Source organism: Amia ocellicauda, chromosome 15 (assembly GCF_036373705.1).
Source record: "Amia ocellicauda isolate fAmiCal2 chromosome 15, fAmiCal2.hap1, whole genome shotgun sequence".
Taxonomy (NCBI): Eukaryota; Metazoa; Chordata; class Actinopteri; order Amiiformes; family Amiidae; genus Amia; species Amia ocellicauda.
Genome location: NC_089864.1, coordinates 30,301,506 through 30,314,839, shown reverse-complemented (window position 1 = coordinate 30,314,839; position 13,334 = coordinate 30,301,506). Strand labels below are relative to the sequence as shown.

General features: G+C 41.5%; 1 protein-coding gene across 1 annotated transcript in view; it reads right to left on the bottom strand.

Moving 5' to 3' along the window:
• The window catches only part of LOC136772014 (anoctamin-2-like), a 203,339-nt gene that overhangs the window by 84,106 nt on the left and 105,899 nt on the right, over window positions 1-13,334 (bottom strand). The window contains exon 16 of the mRNA XM_066724657.1: window positions 155-229. Within this exon, the coding sequence (XP_066580754.1) occupies window positions 155-229 (75 nt within the window). The remainder of the gene's footprint in view (window positions 1-154; window positions 230-13,334) is intronic.

Here is a 13,334-nt window from a genome sequence, read left to right as displayed (position 1 = left end):
TGCACTTAAGTGCTAAGTGAAAAATTATGGCTGAGCTTTAGTAGGGGATCAAACCTCCCACTTGGGGTAATACACATGTACAGATGTATTATATTTCAGGGAATTAACTGAAAATGTATTGATGTAATACCAAGTAAAAATAACTTTGACCCACCATGAGTAATATTGAGGTGAAGTTGATGATGTATCCAGGCATCCTGTCTTTCCAATTAAGTTTCTCTTTTCCTGTCTGCATCCGAAGAAGACATAGATTAATTATATATATATATATATATATATATATATATATATATATATATATATATATATATATATATATATATATACACACACAGTAAAAATTGAAACTGCACAAATATGTAGACAAAGCTGAATAAATGTGATGGCACTTCAGTCAATGTTCTATTTAATCCCAATGTTTACTTTCATACTAAAGAATTATCAAGCTCTTTTACAGGTAGGATGAGACTACTGTATATGACATAAAGTGGAGCAGTGAGAAATTACTAATTAGAGTGGGGAAAGTCCTGAATCAGTGAGGAATCCTCAATGCTAATTAAACCAGGGTTTTGGTGTGACCACCCTTTGCCTTCTAGGTACACTTGCACAAAGTCAGGGATTTTGTAGGCATATAGTCAGGTGTATGATTAAACAATTATACCAAACAGGTGATAATGATCACCAATTCAATATGTAGGTTGAAACACAATCATTAACTGAAACAGAATCAGCTTTGTAGGAGGAATAAAACTGGGTGAGGAAAATCCAAACTCAGCTAACAAGGTGAGGTTGCTGAAGACAGTTTACTGTCAAAAGTCGTACACCATGGCAAGACTGAACACAGCAACAAGACACAAGGTCGTTATACTGCATCAGCAAGGTCTCTTCCAGGCAGAAATTTCAAGACAGACAGGGGTTTCCAGGTGTGCTGTCCAACCTCTTTTCAAGAAGCACAAAGAAATGGGCAACGTTGAGGACCGTAGACGCAGTGGTCGGCCAAGGAAACTTACTGCAGCAGATGAAAGACACATCATGCTTACTTCCCTTTGCAATCGGAACATGTCCAGCAGTGCCATCAGCTCAGAATTGGCAGAAAACAGTGGGACCCTGGTACATCCATCTACTGCCCAGAGAAGTCTGGTCAGAAGTGGCCTTCATGGAAGACTTGCGGCCAAAAAGCCATACCTCTGACGTGGCAACAAGGCCAAGCGACTCAACTATGCATGAAAACACAGGAACTGGGGTGCAGAAAAATGGCTCTGGACTGATGAGTCAAAATTTGAAATATTTGGCTGTAGCAGAAGGCAGTTTGTTCGCCGAAGGGCTGGAGAGTGATACACGAATGAGTGTCTGCAGGCAACAGTGAAACATGGTGGAGGTTTCTTGCAAGTTTGGTGCTGCATTTCTGCAAATGGAGATGGGGATTTGGTCAGAATGAATGGTCTCCTCAATGCTGAGAAGTACAGGCAGATACTTATCCATCATGCAATACCATCAGGAAGGAATCTGATTGGCCCCGAATTTATTCTGCAGCATGACAATGACCCCAAACATACAGCGAAAGTCATTAAGAACTATTTTCAGCATAAAGAAGAACAAAGAGTCCTGGAAGTGATGGTATGGCCCCCACAGAGCCCTGATCTCAACATCATCGAGTCTGTCTGGGATTACATGAAGAGAGAGAAGCAACTGAGGCTGCCTAAATCCACAAAAGAACTGTGGTTAGTTCTCCAAGATGTTTGGGCCAAGCTACCAGCCGAGTTTGTTCAAAAACTGTGTGCAAGTGTATCAAGAAGAATTGGTGCTGTTTTGAAGGCAAAGGTTGGTCACACCAAATATTGATTTGATGTAGATTTTTCTTCTGTTCACTCACTTTGCATTTAGTTAATTGATAAATATAATCTATTAACATATCTATTTTTGAAAGCATTCTTACTTTACAGCATTTCTTCACACCTGCCTAAAACTTTTGCACAGTACTATACATTTGCTGGTCATGTTCAGACTTCGAAGGATAAAAAGAGAGTTCTGGAAATATTGTTGCTTGCTAATACCAAAATATAAGCAGCCCAAAGTTTGTCAAAGGGAAAGAAAGAAGCAACTACATTCTACACCTAGATAAATAAATTAATTATAATAATAACTAGCTAGTCCTGGAAAATAACCCATGGTCCTGCAGTAATGGTGTATTCAATTCATTTGATGTTTTGGGGAAATGCAATGAATAATGAAAAAACAATCAACAAAAACATGGATTATATACACTCACCTAAAGGATTATTAGGAACACCATACTAATACTGTGTTTGACCCCCTTTCGCCTTCAGAACTGCCTTAATTCTACGTGGCATTGATTCAACAAGGTGCTGAAAGCATTCTTTAGAAATGTTGGCCCATATTGATAGGATAGCATCTTGCAGTTGATGGAGATTTGTGGGATGCACATCCAGGGCACGAAGCTCCCGTTCCACCACATCCCAAAGATGCTCTATTGGGTTGAGATCTGGTGACTGTGGGGGCCAGTTTAGTACAGTGAACTCATTGTCATGTTCAAGAAACCAATTTCAAATGATTCGACCTTTGTGACATGGTGCATTATCCTGCTGGAAGTAGCCATCAAAGGATGGGTACATGGTGGTCATAAAGGGATGGACATGGTCAGAAACAATGCTCAGGTAGGCCGTGGCATTTAAACGATGCCCAATTGGCACTAAGGGGCCTAAAGTGTGCCAAGAAAACATCCCCCACACCATTACACCACCACCACCAGCCTGCACAGTGGTAACAAGGCATGATGGATCCATGTTCTCATTCTGTTTACGCCAAATTCTGACTCTACCATCTGAATGTCTCAACAGAAATCGAGACTCATCAGACCAGGCAACATTTTTCCAGTCTTCAACTGTCCAATTTTGGTGAGCTTGTGCAAATTGTAGCCTCTTTTTCCTATTTGTAGTGGAGATGAGTGGTACCCGGTGGGGTCTTCTGCTGTTGTAGCCCATCCGCCTCAAGGTTGTACGTGTTGGTGGCTTCACAAATGCTTTGCTGTATACCTCGGTTGTAACGAGTGGTTATTTCAGTCAAAGTTGCTCCTCTATCAGCTTGAATCAGTCGGCCCATTCTCCTCTGACCTCTAGCATCAACAAGGCATTTTCGCCCACAGGACTGCCGCATACTGGATGTTTTTCCCTTTGCACACCATTCTTTGTAAACCCTAGAAATGGTTGTGCGTGAAAATCCCAGTAACTGAGCAGATTGTGAAATACTCAGACCGGCCCGTCTGGCACCAACAACCATGCCACGCTCAAAATTGCTTAAATCACCTTTCTTTCCCATTCAGACATTCAGTTTGGAGTTCAGGAGATTGTCTTGACCAGGACCACACCCCTAAATGCATTGAAGCAACAGCCATGTGATTGGTTGGTTAGATAATTGCATTAATGAGAAATTGAACAGGTGTTCCTAATAATCCTTTAGGTGAGTGTGTATATATATATATATATATATATTGATCTTATATATATTTTGAGAAAAAAAAAATGTTTGGAACAATATGGAAATCAAATTTGAAAACTTTACAAAATATATATTTTCTTGCACAACTTCATTAAGCGTTTGACAAAATCAACATCTGTTTCATTGTTTTAACTTGAAAATGTAGAATTAGATTATAAAGAATAAACATAAAAAAACTATTAAATATTTATCCTGCCTTAGTCAGGGGCAATCAATTTTAAATGATGAAATACTAGAGAATATAGAATATAAACATTTATATTAGATTATCACTTGGAAATATTAACATCACATATTCTATTGCATCCATCATCAAGAAGTTCAAGGCTACCGTAACAGTCTACCTTTCCAGGAAGATGGTACAAGATACTATTACCACTATGGGCTGTGAGAAAAGTTGTTTGGGAGCCAAACTCAAACCCAGTGGCTACAGAATCTTTTAATACCATATTGTGGAGATATATATACCACACTGGAGATAACCTCAGGGTGTATTTTACAGTCAGGGACTAAATGACATTGTATCAGGTAATGCGGTTAATCTGAAGTGTGGATGGTGTAATACCGACCTAATTTTGATGCGAGTCCTCCAAAATGCTTGGTTGGTAATGTACCAAAAATAAATAAATACAAGCTCAGTTTATATCTATCAATATTAATTGATATCTAGTGGCTGTATGCTTATTTAAAGAGAAGCTGAGACACATTTCTGCTGAGGTAGCCTTTATTGATACCAATCAGCTTTGCTGTTTCTCATCAACAATTTCAAGTGAGAAACTGACTTCAATAAACTCTACCTTGGTGTGGCGAAAGTAACTGGTTGGATGAAATACAACTACATTAAAGAGATGTAAAACACCTGATTAACACATCTATCTAAAGAGATACTCACCAACCAGTGGCCAAAGTGGTGAGTTATGGCTAACAAACCCCCATGATGATGTAACAAAATAAAAGGCCCTCAGAACCAGTCAGTGTGATTGCCACTGACCAAGGCAGCGGTCACGAGAGCAGTGGGTGCTAACAAGCACCAGGTACAGACAGGCTGCCATAGTTTTTTTGACACTGGCTATGCACAACTTGGAAAAATTAAATGGGACTTCATAGGACTTATGAAATTAGAAGAAATGGAAAATTACTTATTGAACTGAGAGTGAACATTTAATTTTATCATGACAAAAAATGGTCACACAAGTGGTGTTGGATTCATTATTCACAGGAGACTGAAGAATAACATAATTGAATTTGACAGCACAAAGAATAGTTGTCCAGCTAACAAAGAGACTTCAATGCAAGAACAGAAAGTTTTTTTTTTTTTATTTGGTTTTGATTTTGTATGCCCTGTCAATAATCAAAAAACACAGTGCATGGTTTGTACAGATACATTAGCAAATAAGTCAATGAAGCCCTTCAAATTGCAGCATTTGAATACCAGGCATCCACATTTAGCTGATAAACTAGTAAGCTTATTTTTATCTAAATAGCAAGAAAAAAACAAACTGTAGAATTGCTTAATTAAAGTTGCAACTGTGTCAGAATCGGCACTAAAGACATACTCATACTAAAACATACTAAAACGTTTGGGAAAAGGATGGTATTCTGTATAAGACCCCGTTTACACTTATTAGGCCGGCCCTGGGCCGCCTCAAATTTTTTCAGACACCCCGTTCACACTTGCGGTTTTAGGAGGCCTAAGTGCGTTCACATATGCGGGCGAAAAGGCGGCCTAAACGAAATGCATGCCAGGAAATTTGCTCAAACAAACCAGTGACGCATGACATTAGGTCTGCTTACAGGTGTATGCGACGTATGTATAATCACAACTTATTAATATCGATTGGCTATTGTTCGGTTCTATATTTTATTTGAAAGTAATCTTAACCCTTTGCAGCCGAAGCTTTCTAAAATAATTAAAAATGTGCTGGTTCAATGGGGAATCGAATTCATATATTTCCCTTTTCAAATGTCTATCTTCGGTTCTGCAAGTTAAAAAGTGCTGTTATACAATTCACCCGAAAGCAAAGCACCTTTATTAGGACATCTGCATTAAATCACAAGAAATCGTATGCATTAGTATGCAATCGTATGCATGGAAAGCAGCCTCTGTGATGCATCTATAGTGATATCCTCAGACAGCAGTGCTGGACACTTCCTGTGGTTTCTGTTTTAAGTTTATCTTCCATCCACATTGTAAACAGCTTTAATTTCTGCATCGTCCCAGTTATTACCTTTAACGCTGGCATTTGTGATTGTACTGCTCAGCTCAATATAATCGCATTTTGGATTGCATAGTAAATAGCTGGTCTCGTATTAAAATTCACTGTTTTGAATGGAAACCTGCTTCGGTTAAATTTATATCGTTTTAATGCAAAATGTGGATACTTAATAAAGTTACCTGGTCCTGTTCACAATTTCACAATGCAATTTCCACATGTAAAATGCATGCTGTTAAATTCCAGACTTCAATCATACTTAGTACAAGAACAAACAATTGCAAGTTTACCAGCTATACACTTTTATTTAATCGACCGAGTAGTTTGAACTGTTTACATCATTATAACTCATTACTTAGCCTAGACTTTTATAATATATATAAAGATATGAGCTAGCGAAATGTATCTGTACATTTAAGGCTATAGATCGATATGACATTCAAACAATATAGAGACAATACTGTGTCCCGCAGCAGTGCAGCTGTTTCGGTGCCTGTGTTTATTCTGTGTTTATTCCGTGTCTCTCTGACTCAGACACGCAGTCTCTGGGGGCGGGGCTTGAGTTGCATCACACGCTGATGCTTTCCACCTGGCCCAGGGCCCGGCGCGTTCACATTCACATTTAGGCCGGCATTAGGCCGGGTTGAAAGATTTAGGCCGGGTCAAAAAGCGGGACTAGTTTTGACCCGGCCCAGGGACGGCCTAAATCTATGACCCCGTTCACATATGAGTTAGGCCGGCCCAAATCTCAAGTGTGAACGGGTCTGAGACAGATGCAAAATTAAACATTGGCAAGAATAGCAAACTGCTTCTACTGGCCAAAACTTTATACTTTTTTTGTGAACAAATGTTTTTATTGGAGGAACAGACAACAGAGCAGCACCAAAGTGAAACAGTAAAGCCTCCCCCATTTTAAATTCCCCCTCCTACCCCTAGTGGCAATCCCCTCCGCCCCACCCCCAAGAAGGATCCATCAAGTAACACAAAATAAAATAATAATAATAATAATAAATAAAAATATGATATATATATATATAAATAAATAAAGACAATTCCATACAGTAGTTCAATGCAAAGCAGATAAATCAGATAAGTGCTTTGACAACATCCGCTGCAGTCCTCCAAGCCTTCAAAGTACCTACCATGGCCCCATGGATATGCACAGTAGAAAGCTCAAGATTAATAATATCAAGAAAATTACGAATCCAATGCGGCCAGGGAAGAGAGTACGGAGGCTGCCACCGGAGTGCCAGCATTCGTTTAGCTGCTGTAAGTCCAGTCAGCCAGATCTGTTTTTGATGCAATGACAAACCTATAGAGAAGTATTGTCATTGAGTAATAAAGCTCTAGGTGTACAAGGAATCTTCTTATTAAGAATATCAGACAAGGTTGAGGAGACCTGATTCCAGAACACACCCACAGCAGGGCACTCCCACAGCATGTGCAAAAAGGTACAGACGGCACCCTGGGGGCAAAGTTCACACATAGGGGTGCGATCCCAAGATATTCAATCATCAACAATAGACAGGTCTCTATTCCACATAGTATAAATTGCTAATGGTTTGTAGGAAGCTTCCAAAAAAAGTGAATATGGAAACCATACCCTTTGTGTTCCCCTTCTTATCAAAAACTGTATATAATGAATGCATAGGCACCCCATAGGCACGTACTGCAGAGCGCAAACGAAGATAAAAGAAGTAAGAAGTACCTGGCAAATTATACTGCAGTTTCAAATCTTGGAATGTGCAAAGGTAACCATCTTTAAAAACATCAGCTAAAATAAAGACACCCTTGTTACACCACTGAGGAAATGAAAAAGGGCGGCCACCAGAAAGAAGTGCATAGTTATGAAAGATGGGAGAATGAGCATGCCATTTGGGTTTAAGTTTAGTATGTCTCTTTCGACAGCATACCATATTGTAATTTGGTAAGAAATAATAGGTCCAAAGTGCAATTTACAATGTTTAAGAGGGACTGCAGAGTGAATCAGATCTTGAAGTCGATGTGGGAATACTAGGTTCTCTTTGATGGGTAGCTAAGATACCAGAGCATTGGGATCCAACCAAGTAGATTAGGTTGCAACACAAAAGACCAAAAGTAATACTTAAAGTTAGGCAAAGACAAACCTCCTACAGATTTCTCACGCTGAAGAGTTAGAAGCTTAATTCGGGGATGTTTACCTTTCCATAAAAAAGCAGAGATTAAACTTTTGAAAGGTGAAAGGGGAATGATTGAACTTAAAAAGTTAATGCGAGGAAGCACATTCATTTTTACAATGGAAATACAGGCATGGAGTGAGTTATGAAGATGTGACCACCTTTTCAAATCAGCCTCAATATGCTTAAAAATGTTATTGAAGTTGTATGATGTGATAGAATAAAGGGAGGGGAAAATGTTTACACCAAGATACTTCAGATGTTTAACCACAGGTATGATAGAAGGCAAGGTGGAGTTCCTCATCAGATTGTTTAAAGCCAGATATTGAACTAGAATGGATTGAGGAGCATTTTCAACAAACAACAACACATCATCAGCATACAGAGAAATTATGTTGAGTATTATTGACAGTAATATGCATAAAAGCTGTAGATTGATGAACAGCCTGAGCAAGTGGCTCAAGAGACAAAGCAAACAGAAGTGGGGAGAGTGGACAACCCTGACGGATACCTCTGAAAACAGTGAATTGGGGAGAGTAATTACCATTGCCAAGGGGTTGGCATACAACACTTTAGTCATACCAATAAAATCTGAGCCCAGACCCATAAAATCCAAAACTAAAGATACTCCCATTCCAAACAATCAAAAGCCTTCTTAGCATCCAATGAAAGAACCGAAACATGGGGAATTAATATCTGTAGCTGCATGAATAATATGAAGGAGACGGCGGACATTGTCAGATGCTAGTCAAGTCTTGATAAAGCCTGTTTGGTCATGATGAACAAGATTACCCATAAAAACCTCAATACGATGTGCCAACACTTTGGCAAATAATTTGACATCAGAATTTAATAAAGATAAGGGATGGTAGCTTGCACAATTAGTGGGGTCTTTGTCCTTTTTTAACAGTAAGGATATAATAGCCGAATTGACATCTCTACTGAAAAAACCTTTATCAATAGCCGTCTGAATCATTTCCAATAGGAGAGTGTCACGTCTACCTCTGGGAGCACGGAAACAGGGGACCCAAATGCAGTGCGTGGTCGAACAGGCGTGGGTCGGGTGCTGGTTGATCAGGACAATACAGGGCTAGGTGAAGACGTGGTCGTAGTAACAGGCGATGGTCAGGCAATCGGGTGAACATAGCAGGCAAAGGCGAGACGGAGTCGTGGTCGGGAAGTACAGACAGGAAGTCAAGGGAACGAGCCCTGTATCTGCCTTGAGGAAACAAGGCTAGAATAGGCACTGGGACAAGGCTAGGGATTGCAGTTGGAACTGGCAAAACTTCGCCACGACTGAGGGATGTGAGGGGATTATAAGGGAAGCAGGAAACCAGGCTTGGGAGGTGCAGGGCGAATGGGAGCCGAGGGATAGAACGAGAGTGCACAAGGGTGTCCGGAATTTTAATAGACTGAGTGACAGATGAGAGCAGGGAGAAGTGAAGGAAAAGGCAGGGAAACAGTGGCCTCTAGCGGAGATGGAGGGTGATTGCTAGAGGACCATGACAGAGAGGTCCCAATTTATTCCAGAAATATAAAAACAATTTAGGGGAATACCATCAAATCCAGGAGACTTGCCTTTTTTCATACTTTGTAATACCTCCTTTAGTTCATCAAGGGAGATGGGGACCCCAAGTACAGCAGTTGCTTTAGGGGATAGACGTGGAAGTCTAAGGTCCTGAAGGAACTGTATGTACTTCGCTTTACCGAAAACCACATCAGAGCTATATAACTTATTAATTAATATGTAGAGGATCAGACAATAAAGAACCCTGCATAGATTTAATAGATAATATGTCCGAAAAGCGCTCATTGCTGTGAAGTCTGAGCGCTAACAGATGGCTGGGTTTAGAACCATTGAAATAATAGTTCTGCCTAGCTCTATGAATCAAGAACTCTGTCTTCTCTCTGAGCAAGACATGTAGTTCACCTCTAACAGCATCAAGTTGTCGAGCAGTGGAAACAGAGAATTAAGTCTGTTGATTATGCTCCAGCAATGCTAATTTGGTCTCAAGTTGTTTGATTTGACTAAGTTTAGATATGTTCAAATTAGAAGCAAATAATGTTGAGGTATCTTTGATAAATCCTTTGATCACATCCCACAGAATGAGAGGGTCATCCACAGAACCATTATTGAAAGTAAGAAACTCATCCAATTTAGATTCAAATGAAGTCCTCGTTCTGCAATAATGTAGTGTTGAAGCGCCACCTAGTGGTGCCAGCTGGGGTGTCAGCTAGAATAAATTTACTCACCACGTACAAGTGATCAGAAATCATATGTGGAAAGATCCCGATGCTGTGGACCTCTGAAAACAAAGCTTTACAAACAAAAATGTAATCTATCCTAGAATAAGATTTGTGTCTGGCTGAATAAAAAGTAAACTCTTTGGCAGCAGGATTAAACGCACAAAACAGGTCAATCAGATACAAAACGATTTAGAGCCAGAGAGGCTTGAGGTTGTGAGAGTCGAGCGGTCAATGGCAGAGTTCATAACTGCATTCATGTCCGCCCCTATAATTATGCTAAAGTCAGACATATCCAACAAAAGTTTGGTTAAAGTGACAAAAAATTCTGAATCAAATATAGCAGGGGCATAGACTGACACAAAAACAATTCTTTTACCAGCGATAACTGTCTTCAGATAAGATACTCTGCCATCTTTTAGAACCAAATGCTACATGCTTCCTACGAAAGAAATCCAGACAACTAGCATGTTTGGTAGGAGAGTTTAACCCATGCACATTCCAATTTAAAATCGTAATATCAGTCATTAGGATCAAAACAAAAAATACTGGCAAATACCAGGCAAACAGGATATCCAGGAGGCAGTACCACTATATGAGACACAACTATAATGCACACAGAGTTGAAAATTGAATGGAATATGCAGAAAGAGGCCTGTCAAAACAATATGATAAAGCTTTGACTGATTAATTGAGCTCCGTCTTCCCCTCGCACCCCATTTGCCACCACCCCCCCACCCACACGAAACCACAACAAAACAAGAACTCCCAAACAAAATAACCCAACATGGCAGTTAGCCGAGGTTAAGACCTCGTAAAACCTGCCCCAAATTCAATGACGGTAACTTGGGTTGGAAAGTAACCAAGATGGAATAGCTAACACACTTGCCTGTACAAAAATTTAAAAAGTAAATTATAATCTCAGAAATTACCTGGGGAGTTTGACATAATATTACTGTGGATAGTAAGGATAGAATAATAGAACTGGAGAACTGGACCTTCAGGGAAACAGTACAGCATTCTGAGGAAAATAAATAAAAAAATAAAAATATTAATAAAATGACATCACAAAGTGCTGAATGCAACCAGCAAGTGAAATATCCACATATCCCATATCACAGGCTGGTTCTGGAAAAATGCCATTAGTAACCAAATGCAGTCCATATCAGGGTTGTTGATAAGCAGTATCAAGGAAACCATGTATACAGAGCTGCATGCACGCAAACAAATACACAAACCTCATGGCAATACTATGCCACACCAACACCGCCAGCTGGCTGCAGCCCAGAAAAGTAATGAAAATAATAGTAATAATAATAATAATAATAATAAAAGTAAGATTACTGCATGTCAGGGAATGAGTTGAGGATCCACGATGTGACGTAACAAGCAGTTGTGAATGAGAGTTTAATGACCATGGTCCAGGTAGCGGGTAACTCAGTTCACAGTTCAGCCACAGGATAGTGGATGTCCAAGCACTGATCATATAAAATTAAACAAATGCTCCGCTAACACAGGTCAATGTGATAACCATAGTACAAAAAAGAAAAAAAAATACAATAGAAATGTAAGGCAATGTTGTGAACCTAAGCGTCATTGTATAAACATTGGTTATAAAACGCAGCAACAGCCTGAATTGAAGAAAACAGCGAACACGGATCAGACATGGTCATTCCATAGGTATGCTGCGTTGTTTCTGAAAGGTGGATCGAAAGGCACTGCCTCATGTATGATTTTCAGACGAGCTGGGTAGAGTAGGAACTTGAGAGAAAGATTTCCTTTGAAGAGCAGTGGCTTTGGAAAAGTCAGGGAACAGCAGCAGTTTATCCTGGCCATGTGAGATTCGGGAATTTGCTTGGCAAAAAGCTTTCATGAAGGCCTGTCTTTCTGTGAAGCGAAGCAGTTTAAAAATTAGAGGCCGCGGTCTAAAGGTGCATGCTGTGTGTGTTCGTGTGGTGCGCATGCTTGAATTATTGCAGGATTAAGGATTATGTTTGAATCCTGTGTCCCCTCCTTTATTCGCTGCGTTGAAGAAGAAAGCCAAGTCGTCACACTGCACTGGTGTAAGAAGAGGGAGATGGGACCTACACCAAGGCCATCAATCTGAAAAAACGACCGAGAGGGTTTCGCCACGCGCAGCGAGGAGAGGGGAATCCCCAAGGACAAATTGGGGCATTGCAGGCTGAGGTTCAGCGGGCTCTACCAGAAGACCAGACAATCCAACACTGAGTTCTTCGGGGAGCTCTGGAGAGCCACCTTATTGGCCTTCCCCTCGGCGAGCGCAGATCAGATTGCAAGGCTGGTCCGGGCACAGTTTGGAAAGGGCGTCAGCGATGAACCCCAGTTAGAGGAAGATGATGACCCGGAGAGTGAGCTCCAGGGACCGCAGAGCGATGGTGACGAGCTGATGAGAGAGTTCCAGGGACCACGGACCAGCGGTGACGAGCCAGAGACTGAGCTCCAGGGACCGTGGACCGGTGTTGACTAACCTGTAAGAGAGGCCTAGAAGCCACGGTGTGGTGGTGACGAGCACCCGAGAAAGGCAGCTACCGCGCCTGCGAGGGAGGCCCAGAACCCCCGGGATAGCAGTAAGGAGCTTCCACGACAAACCGTGGCTGAGCCAGCAAGCGACGCCCAGAGAGGTGGCATGGAGCGGATGAGCAAAACTGGAGGAGGTTCAAGAGAGACTTTGAACTGAGAGTAGCCGTGTAGCGCCAGAGTGCGCAGCCCAGCTAGAGCTGCCCACTGAAGAAAAGGAAACTCAGCCAGGAGAGCAGCACCTAGGGCACCTGCAACAGCCAGGCTGTGATAGTGAAGTTCCGCCTGGAGAGGCTTCCGCTGAGCCGATGGGTCCTGGGGAGACGGAAAGCATCAGCGATGAAGAGCGGCACGACGTCATTGAAGCGACGCCGGAGGATGATGAGCAGAAGCGCGGCCATCTTGTTGAGAGTGTGGATGGGACGGACTCCGGAGCTCTGCGGGAGATGGCACTGCCATACACGGCCCAGCTGCAGCTCCCTGTCGATGATGAGGACACCCAAGCAGGGGAGCAGCCTCAGGGGCACTCGCAGCAACCGGGCTGCGATGACGAGACTCTGTCGGAAGACGCCAAGACGGTGCCGCAGTGCCAGGAGCAGCTGGTGACATCGCAGCGGATGGGTGGTAGCCGATCAAAAGCATCAACCTACCGGCAGATTGTGGTCGA